At 35.4% G+C, this 11,145-nt stretch overlaps 1 protein-coding gene across 1 annotated transcript; it reads left to right on the forward strand.

The window, feature by feature from the left end:
* The first annotated feature begins 725 nt into the window (after nt 1–725).
* LOC111549909 (glutathione S-transferase Mu 3-like) lies at nt 726–1,524 on the forward strand. The gene has a single exon (XM_023223098.1). It carries the CDS (start codon nt 749–751, stop codon nt 1,424–1,426), a length of 678 nt encoding a protein of 225 aa, XP_023078866.1. The 5' UTR covers nt 726–748; the 3' UTR covers nt 1,427–1,524.
* Nucleotides 1,525–11,145: the final 9,621 nt, after the last annotated feature.

An 11,145-nucleotide genomic window follows, 5' to 3' on the forward strand; every position in this document is an offset into this window, starting at 1 on the left:
TGACTCAGAAATTTGACTTTTAATAATCTATTCTAAGGAAATTAGCATGTAAATATTTATGAAAACACTATAGGATATAGTTTTAAAGAGCCTAGTGTCTGGTATGTTACCTCCTTGACTTACATCTCAAAGCTTACTAATTCTATGATTTTGTAAAAATTACTTAAAATCCATGTGCTTCTGTTTTTTTTTCATTTACAAAGTCGGAATACCTTGAGATCTACCTCAAAGAATTATGGTATGGATTAAATAAAATAATACATGCAAAGTCCTTAGCATAGAGGCTGGCACATAAGAAGATCTCTATATATGTGAGCTATTTTGTTACCTAAGGTTACTGGTATTATTACACAATAAATATCTGTAATACATGTGTATGTGTGAATGTTTATGAGATAACTCTCTGGCATTATTGATTTCAATTTAAAAATAAAAAATATCCATCAATATAATATTAATCAATCATATTATAGCACATCTAATATGCAGCCATTAATAACTGTGATCTTGAAAAACTATTTTTCATTATTTTGATAAACATTTACTAACATGAGAAAATGTTCTTAAATATAAAATAAAAAGAACAAGATATAAAGATATATCTTTCTCTTATAAAATAAAAAATATGCACATAAAGAACACCAACACATAGCAAAATGTAGCAGTTTTGTAGAGGTGATTTTTATTTCTTTACATTTCTATACATTTAAAATATTATCAGTCCACCCAGGCTCGGAAACCCTTCACCATGTCGTGCGAGTCGTCTATGGTTTTGGGGTACTGGGATGTTTGTGGGCTGGCGCACGCCATCCGCCTGCTCCTGGAGTTCACAGATACCTCCTATGAGGAGAAACGATACACGTGTGGGGAAGCTCCTGACTATGATCGAAGCCAATGGCTGGATGTGAAATTCAAGCTGGACCTGGACTTTCCTAATCTGCCCTACCTCATGGATGGGAAGAACAAGATCACCCAGAGCAATGCCATCTTGCACTACATCGCTCGCAAGCACAACATGTGTGGTGAGACTGAGGAAGAAAAGATTCGAGTGGACATCGTAGAGAACCAAGTAATGGATTTCCGCACACAACTGATAAGGCTCTGTTACAGCTCTGAGCACGAAAAACTGAAGCCTCAGTACTTGGAAGAGCTACCTGGACAACTGAAACAATTCTCCATGTTTCTGGGGAAATTCTCATGGTTTGCAGGGGAAAAGCTCACCTTTGTGGATTTTCTCACCTATGATATCTTGGATCAGAACCGTATATTTGAGCCCAAGTGCCTGGATGAGTTCCCAAACCTGAAGGCTTTTATGTGCCGTTTTGAGGCTTTGGAGAAAATCGCTGCCTGTATACAGTCTGATCAGTTCTTCAAGATGCCCATCAACAACAAGATGGCCCAGTGGGGCAACAAGCCTGTATGCTGAGTAGGAGGTAGACTTGCAGAGCTTGTTTTGTTTCATCCTGTCCCTAAGGGGTCAGCACTCTTTCTTTGCTCTTTCAATAAATAGCATTTAGGTAAAAAATAATAATAATAAATAAAATAAAATATTATAATGTATATTGTATAATATAAATATAATTATAGAAATATCAGACTTGTGTTTGAGAATGAAATGAGAACTCAAAAGGTGAGAAAGTGTGTGGTCTTTCCCTATCATTTACTACATGAACAAACTCAAAAGGTGAGAAAGTGTGTGGTCTTTCCCTATCATTTACTACATGAACAACTCAAGACAAAGAGCTTTGAGGCTTGTCAGGGGCCACAGCAATGGTGTAGTTGGAATAGGATTGAGCAATGGTATAGTTGGGATAGGATTGGTAATGATCATGCTTTCCAATTCTGGCTATTGAAGTCTTTGAGAATAAATATTCAACTAAATATTGTTGTCGTTAAAATAGAGATGTTGAATTCAAGTCAATTTCAAATAATATCTAATGAACTGAGGGGATGCCACAGCCATTAAAAAATGTTTATTGATGATGAATGTGTACCACACACTGACAGGCAACACAGAACAACAGCAATGCTCTTCTGTGTTTTTCCTCTGCCCTTGGCAGACACGGCAGTGTGTGACCCAAGCCTAAAGGTAAGATATGTCCACAACAAATTCAGACTCATGGGGATTTCTGAAACACTTATGATGGGGCTACAGAGGGAGAATGTGTGAGAAGAAGAAGTAGGCATAAAACTCTGTCCTAAAACAAAGTCTTCCTAATCCAAATGAAGAGGCAATTTCAAACAAGGAGCCACTGCCTGTCACTTAGGTTGGTTCTTACATCTAATGCTACCCTTAGAACACATACATGTATGTATACACACATATGCACATAAACCTACATTCTCTCATTTCCAAAGAGTTCAGATCTGAGCTGTAGGTAGAACTGTGTTATAAGAGCTGAAAGAGTTATTTTCTCCTAAGAGACATTCAGGGTGCAAATTGTAATTTAAAAGGGGTTGAGAGGTATTTGGTTCACTTCTACGAGGAAAGTAGAATTAATTGCTTAGGACCTGGGGAACTCCTGAGAACAAAGAATCAGTCTGGCACTTTGAAACCCTCAGCAATAGATTCCTCTACAGTGGCGAAAAAGTGCCAGGTGATATACCAACATCAGCAAGCACAGCAGTAGTTGGAAAAGTGGATCGTATGCAGTGGTACTATTGGAAGCAGCATTCTTCCCTAGCCCTAGAAATCTAGCAAAGCATTCATGTATCTTGGTTGTGTGTTAGATGGCAAGATACATCATAAGAGCAACATAAAAGCAACATTGTCTCATCCCCTAGCCCTTGCAGAGATCCAATGGCACGAAGAGATTCAAATGCATAATTACACAAATAATTCCTTAATTCTAATTTCAATCATGCTCAAAGGAGAAATACAGAGGTTAAAAGGACATGTGTGTGTATTATATATATTTTATATAAATGGCAGATATATATATATATAAAATCCTCCAAACTGAATTAATTTTTTCTGCCACATATATATATATGTGTGTGTCATATATATATATGTGTGTGTGTCATATATATGTGTATATATATATGGCAGAAAAAATTAATTCAGTTTGGAGGATTAACTGTAGAGGTTATAATAGGGAACACATACAAGGAGACCAAAGCTAGAAGCCAGAACAAAACCAGCAATCACTATATTGGTAGGTTAGTGAATTTGAATATGAATACATGTAATATCCCCACTATGAATTGAGAGTTGAGTCTTACAATAACAGGAGAGGAAAAAGGCAGTGAAGTATGATTGTCAATGCATTGCTGATCTTAAATTTAACTTCAAGTTTAGATAGCCTGATACTGTTACTTATGTGTCCTCAATTGTAAAGCATAGAGGGATATTTGGGACACAAAGATGGGAGATGCTTAACTAGATGTAAAACACTCATCCTGACAAGTAAAAAGTTTCTTAAAATCACTTTGGTACATAACATAACAATAAATGTGTTATTTTTTCATGTATTTATGTTGAGATACTCAGTTTTCTGAAATTATTATTAGTGAATGTAAATCAGCCATAATAAGGCATCACATTTTAATTTATATCTAGACTGTTTTCTCTCAAACATGAAACCTTAAAAATAGAGGTGACCTTTAAAACCGAGTCCAACCTTGCATTCTGTTGAAAATAGACTACCAAATTTAAGTGATGTGACAGTGTCTATGGAGCAGAGTTGGGACCGCACACATCCTACCTGCGCAGCCTTCACCCTGCATGGCTCTTTGCGTCCCTGTTTCTTCTTTATTTCATTCATGAGTGTCTTGGCAAGCCATTTTAAAATTTTCTGGTTTCAGTTCCCTCTTTTCCTTCATTCTTTTCTAATTATTTCTTTTCTTTTCTTTCTTTCTTTTTTTCTGTTTTTACAATTCTCCTGCATATCTTTTTCCACCTCCCAATTTCTTTCTGATTTTATCCATTTTACATTTCCTTATCGTTACATTTTATCATTATATAAATGAGACAGAATGCAAATAAAAACGATTGGTTAGGAATGGATTCTTTATTCAGTATAAACTATGACAAATGGCATAATAAGAGGACTTAAGGAAAATAAGAAAACACAGGAACTAAAGAGTCCCAATAGCTAACCACATGAAGATGTTAGAGCAAAAAAGCAAATCTTTATTCCTTATATTGTAACCAATATGTTTAAATCTTGTGATACATTGAAAGTATTAAAGAGAAATGAAATTGTATTCATTGTGTAAAAATGTTCATTTTCATTAATAATACATTAAAGTACATGTAAAACTTCAAAAGTTAAAACTATTTTACATATGGTTTCAAAATTTATTTTTCTTATATTAAAAATTATTAACTTTACATTGACAAAATTAAATGTTAACTAATAATCATTAATAAACATTGTTAATAAATTGGCACTTAAAATAACAAATAAATATAAATTTTTATTTAGACAACTTTATTATTATTAAATATTTTCATAAAATATTTTCTGTTCTAGTTTTCAATGTTTATCTGGTTGCCAATTATAAAAATCAGTGTCAAGATACTTGTTATATCTAGACATATACAAATTTAAGAGAATTTAAATTGTTTAGAAGAGAAGAATGCTCCCCAGGTACCACAGGTGATATTTCAAATACCATATTAATTTGTGAGTAACTCCAGAACTTCACATTGGAACAAAAAAAGACACAACAAAATAACTAGGAAATGAAATATTTTTGAGAGAAGCTGTGGAATTCATGCTATCGGAGTTAAATATTTTCTTCCTTCGGATCTAAACATCCTGCTGCACAGATCATTTTGGTACTCTGAAACAGCACTACCCACAAACCTTCATGAAATCTGAGACCAGTTACTTAGTGTTTTGAGGGCATAGTGCAAGAGATGTGGAGAACTGTTTTCTTGGTGTCTGAAGAGTGTTAATCAAGACAGTGAATGTTTAGGATTTCCAGGGACAGTCTGCCATACTGAATGTAGAAAGCTGTATATCAAAACTGTGTATATTCCTCTTTTTTTTTTTTTTTTTTTTTTTTTGAGACAGGGTCTTACTATATTGTCCAGGTTGGCTTCAAACTCCTGGGTTTCAGCAATCCTGCTGCTTCAACCTCCCAAGCAGCTGGGACTACAGGTGCATGCCAACATGCCTGGCTATATTATTTAATGCTGCATGTATGTGTGTGCACATGTGTATGTGCGTGTGTGTGTGTCTTTATGTGTGACAGAAAGTCTTGTTGAAGCTGGGAAATCCAAGAGACAATGGTTGTCTTCTCACTATAATCTCACAATAAAGAAGGAAAGAATGAGAGATTTTCCTCATCTCTTCTTAGGAGGGCACTAATCCAGTCATTAGGGCTCTTCACTCTTGACCCAATCACATCCCAAAGGCCCTGCCTCCTAATATCATCACGTTGGGGTTTGGGATTTCTTCTTTTAGAAGAAACACAAGTATTCAGTTCACTGCACTTGGCATGGACCTGTAGGTAGAAAGGTATACACAGTAGGATAAGCATGATACAGCAAAAACAGAAAATGCATGGGACTAAGATTTCAGATATTCTTTGCAAAGGGTTTTATCCATATCCTAGAGACGAGGAATAATGCACTCTGAAATTATTTTATTATATATTATGTGTTGTTGATATGGGATGGGGGCAGGAAAATGCTAGGTAGAGAAGGGCAGGGTCCCTGGAGAGGGCTCCATGCTCAGGCCTGTGCCCACAGACCTAAATGAGGACAGGCATTTCTATTTTTATGCCCCAAAAGTTGCCTTTTGGCCTGCCACGCCCCCATCCTGTGCCCATAAAAACTCGAGACCCTAGCAGGCCACACACAAGTGGCTGAATGTTGAGAAAAGCAGAAGAACAAACCGACAGACACCACCAGACACGGGCATGCCAGCAATGGTGGAACAACGCAGACATGGAGGGGAATTCGGCAGGGGGCAGTCCGAGGAGAGTCTGGTTGGTGGATGGCCCAACTCCAGAGCAAGACCAGCTTCCCACTCCATCCCCCTTCTGGTTCCCCATCCATCTTGCTGGGATCTACCTCCACCAGTCAATAAAATCTCCTGTTTCATTATCGATTATATATATATTTTTTCTTCAGTCTTTTCTAATTATTTTTTTCTTTTTTTTTTTTTTTTTTTTTTTTTTTACAATTCTCCTGCATCTCTTTTTCCATCTCCCAATTTCTTTCTGATTTTCTCGAGTAGCACTGCATAGTTAGTCCATTTTCCCAAAAAGAATATTGACCACAAATGTTGATTGGATTTACAATCAACTAGCTGAAGTATGTTTATTAACTATTATTTGCAGCATTCTTCTAACATTTAAAATTCGACAAAAAGATGTATTGATATGGTTTGAATTTGTGTCCCCACCCAAATTTCATGTTCAATTTAATCCTCAGTGTTGGAGGTAGGGCCTGGAGGGAAGTGATTTGATCATCAGGGCAGTTTCTCACAGCTTAATACCATCTTCCCGGGTGCTGTTCTAGTGATAGTGATCAAGTGAGTTATCACAAGATCTGGTTGTTTAAAAGTATGTAGCACCTCTCCTGCTTCTCCACCTCCTGCTCCAGTCATGTGAAGACACCGTGTCCTGCTTTGCCTTCTACCATGTGTAAAAGCTCCCTGAGGCCTCCCCAGCTACATTTCTTATACAGCCTGTAGAACTGTGAGCCAATTAAACTTCTTTTCTTTATCAATTACCCAATCTCAGGTATTTCTTTATAGCAGCAAGAGAACAGACTCATATATTGAAAAGTAATTCATTATGGAAAGATCTATAAATACAAATATAAATCTGTGTATAGATTCATGAATACATTTAATTAGGATTATGTTTGCTTGCAAGTGAGAGAAAAGCAAAAATAATAGTGATTTAAATAAATAGCAATAAATTTCTCTGTCATATAAACAAAATCTAGAGGGAAGAAATGGTCCCAGGATAATTTGGTAGTTATGCTCTATGAAGCCTCCAAAAACCTGGGATCTTTCCAGCTCACCACCTTGCCATCCCTAACATATAATCCTTGACCCTATGGTCCACAGAGGTGGTATCTATACTCCAGGGAACAGGATGAAGAAAACTCTGAAAAGGGGACAAATGGAGAGGTGCCACCTGAATCTTAAGAAATTTTCCTGGTAGCTGCCATGTGACACTATTTAAATCTAATTGGCCAGAATTAGTCACATGGCTAAACTTAGCGATGAGTAAAGTTTTATTCTGGATGGCAAGAAACTCCACTAGCATATGAGAAATGAAAAACAACTACTGACGGATAACATCACTTTGCCATGCTTATTTTATATAGATACCTTATTGATGGCAAATAATATACTACAAAGAATTTCAGGCCGGGTGCGGTGGCTCACTCCTGTAATCCCAGCACGTTGGGAGGCCGAGGAGGGCAGATCACGAGTTCAGGAGTTTGAGACCATCCTGGCTAACATGGTGAAACCCCATCTCTACTAAAAATACAAAAAAATTAGCCGGGCGTGGTGGTGCACACCTGTAGTCCCAGCTACTCGGGAGGTTGAGGCAGGAGAATGGCGTGAACCCAGGAGGCGGAGCTTGCAGTGAGCCAAGATGGTGCCACTGCACTCCAGTCGGGACAACAGAGCGAGACTCTGTCTCAAAAATAAAAAGAATTTCTGTGTGCCTAATTCTTTCTCTCTAGGATATTGATGCAACCATTTACGAAGAATATCTGAAAGCTTAGTCTCAATGTGTTTTTCTTTGTTCTTTATCTTGTTCACCCTACTTTGTGCATTTATCTGTCTTCATATCCATGCCAGTTGCAGTGGACTGAATGTTTATCCCCAACCCCAAAATGAATATGTTGAAATCCTAAACCTCAATGTGATGATATTAGGAGGTAGGGCCTTTGTAAGGTGACTGGGTCACCTTTGTGAGGTGATTGGGTCATGAACGAAGAACCCTCATGACTGGATTAGTGCTCTCAAGAGAAAAATTTATTATCCCTTCTTTCATGTGAGATCACAGGGAGAAGACAGCTGGCTATGAGGCAACCCTCATCAGACACTTAATTTTCTGATGCCTTGATCTTGGATTTCCAAGGTTTCGGAACTGTGAGAAATAAGTTTCTGGCATTCCTATAAGCTACCTAATCTATGGTATTTTGTTATAGCAGCCCAAATTTACTAAGGCACAAGTTCAGCCAGTTTTGTTATTCAGAATTGACTGATATACTAATTGCAAACCATTTCTATATTTGCAATTGTGCTAGATTTGCTCTTTATATAGCCCACTGAATTGTGTTCTGTTCCATTTCATAAAAAATAATAAAACTTTGGAGATATTACAGTGTTGATACCTTTTGCAAACAACACACCTACAAATACTTTCTGTTGCTGTGGTAGCAGAGGTTTTAGAGGGTGCCTCACCTTTAGTGTGCAAAACATAATGCCTGGTTTGATTATTGCCTACCTGTCACTAGAAATCCTTTACTCTGAGATTAGTTTCCATAATTCATTAACTTTTGCTATTCCCCAAAAGTGCAGCTATAATTAGAGCTAAAAATACTATTAAATTCGTTTTTGAATTTTATTACTTTTATTAACATATCACATTTGTTTATTTCACTATGTTTAGTTATTATTGATGAATTTTATCTCTTCTTTCTAGACTCTAATTCCATCTTTAAGAAATGTGTGTATATAACACAGTCCTTGACACATAGGAACTAAAATACACAAATGACGTATTGATTATTGATTTACACTGCATGTACATTAATGACAAAATAGTTGTGCATGATATCAGTTGAAAGAAGAAAAATTTTCAAAAGTCTTTATCAGTTTTTGTCAAATCAGAGAGAATCAAGAAGGGGAATGGGAGTAAATTGGTATAGCTATTTACTGTCCTTGGAAACAATAATAGAATGCCTTTTCATTCCAACCTGGACTGAAAATGGTGAAAGAATTTAACAAAAGGGGGAAGGCATAGTTTTTGACATATATTTTGGGCGTAGCACTGGAATTTAAAATAAATAGTGAACAAATAATTATAATCCCCTAAAATATTTAATACAAATCAACCATTTTTAAGAAGTCAATTCTGCTTTGGAGTATCTTGAGAAGTTAGAATACTCTTCTACTTCTATGTTTCTACTGAATGTACCCAGGAGCGTAGCTTCCTATCAAGTCCACATCAGGACTGTCGTGATAAGGGGAAACACCACAAGTCCCAGGGCTCTGATTGGGCAGGTAATAACTCGTATCAGTTACCAAGATAACATTTCATTGAGGGAGTGACATAAACATTTCCACTTAGAAATTCTATTGTCCTTTGTCTTTCTTATTATCTCTGTTTCCCTCAAATTCCTCATTCACATTTCCTGCGAGTAAATTTTGGCAAGAAGGAGAGGGAATAATTCCATATGCCTCCAAACCTTGCGCATGCCATATAATTGCCATGTTAAAGTGCATCTACACTCATGGATACATTCTGAGGTAGATTTATATTTTTGTCTCATTTCCTCAGTTTATGAAACCTGAATTTTCTACCTTTCAGGTACAAGGATTTTATGGTTATATAAATAGGTATGTATAAACTAATGTATATGTTGAATTTAGACTGTGAAATATAAAGATGATTCAAGGAATTAAGAAATTATCAGCTCCTGCATATACTTTTACCATGTAGAGTTAAGGAACAAATAGAATAAAGCATGGAGGTAATTCAGTTTCCTAACAGCTATAAAATTTTTCCAAAGATAAACTTTATTAATTATTATTTTTCATTTCCTTGAGAATTTAAGATTCAGTTGATCAGATTTTCTTCCTGAATTTATCTGGAATCAGCATCTCTACCAATTTACTACTTATTCACAATTATGATATTAAAAATAAATCATAAAGGTTTATGTTAAACATTGGTTCTATCAAAACTATCAGATTTTTCAGACATTCTGTTGTGCTTATTGTGTTTTATAAGTAGAAATTTGCTTTGTTTGAAATAATGAGGAAGGATTTGTTGTTTCTTGCATATAAAAGTCCCCCAGAAAAAAATGTTAATATTCAGCAAATGATAGAAGTAGCAGCTGCCATGAAATTAGTTTTTTACTTTAACAAGGATAATGCATAGAACTGCTCAATCTTCAAATGATTTTCAAGACATTCATTGATTAATATTAGTTTTTGAGGACAGTACTTATTAAAGGTAGGTGATGATATACTAGAGAATCTATAATTTATTTGTGTATATGTGTGTACTCATTAAAGGTACAAACTTTTTTAAATTTTGATTTTTTAATATGGTATATATTATAAAAGTATTTAAGTGCTTATCTTGACTTAAAGTTTGTCCATTGAGTGAATTTTAATGTTTTAGTTTGGAGAGGTTTTTACTTGAATGATCTTGAAATTATGATTAATAGTCTTTCTGGGATATCTGGTATTCAATGAAGAAACTAGAACAAAAGTGGGCTCAATCATCCTTAAAGTCATATGAGTATTGCTATAAAAGCAAAAATCAATTACAAGCGTGATTGATTGATAGCAATGTAACATAAAGCAAGTTAGCTGAAAAGATTAGCATTCAACTTTTCAAGAGACTTATAAAAGAAAGTCCCAGGCTCACAACTTATAATCAATGTCAAGATTTATTCAAATCTGTCAATTGATTTTTCTGTTATGCTCTCAGAATAGTTGAGAAATGTAATTAATTTAAAAAATGACAGAAGAGTACCACTCTCTTGCTAATTGGCAATAACTTTGAGCAAAGGCTGGCATGTGCAGAAGACAGGAAAGTTGTTAATCACCCCCACTTGGTAACTTAGTGCCACACAATTACATTACCATCCTCACCTGCACTGAGCAGGGCCTCACAATCTTGAATTTTATAAGTAAATGACACTGAGGAAAGGAACCATAATGAAGGTAAGTAAACAGAAGCAGGATGTCTGGAATATGTCTAAAGCAAAGAGGTGATTCCAAATAGCCCCAGTGTTATTGGAGTCATAGTTTTTATTTAGTAAAGCTTGCTCTCTGATTAGAGGAGAGTTTATTAGATTGGTTTATGAAATATTTATTTACTCAAAGTAGTGGAGTTTGAATGGAGTCAAAAAAAGCATTATATTTTAAGACATTATTTTATTTATTTATTTATTTATTTATTTATTTATTTATTTATTGAGAT

The sequence above is a fragment of the Piliocolobus tephrosceles genome, chromosome 5 (genome assembly GCF_002776525.5).
Source record: "Piliocolobus tephrosceles isolate RC106 chromosome 5, ASM277652v3, whole genome shotgun sequence".
Classification (NCBI taxonomy): domain Eukaryota; kingdom Metazoa; phylum Chordata; class Mammalia; order Primates; family Cercopithecidae; genus Piliocolobus; species Piliocolobus tephrosceles.

Excerpts from the sequence above, each read along its gene's own strand:
- LOC111549909 (XM_023223098.1), top strand. The coding sequence starts at position 749 with ATGTCGTGCGAGTCGTCTATGGTTTTGGGGTACTGGGATGTTTGTGGG.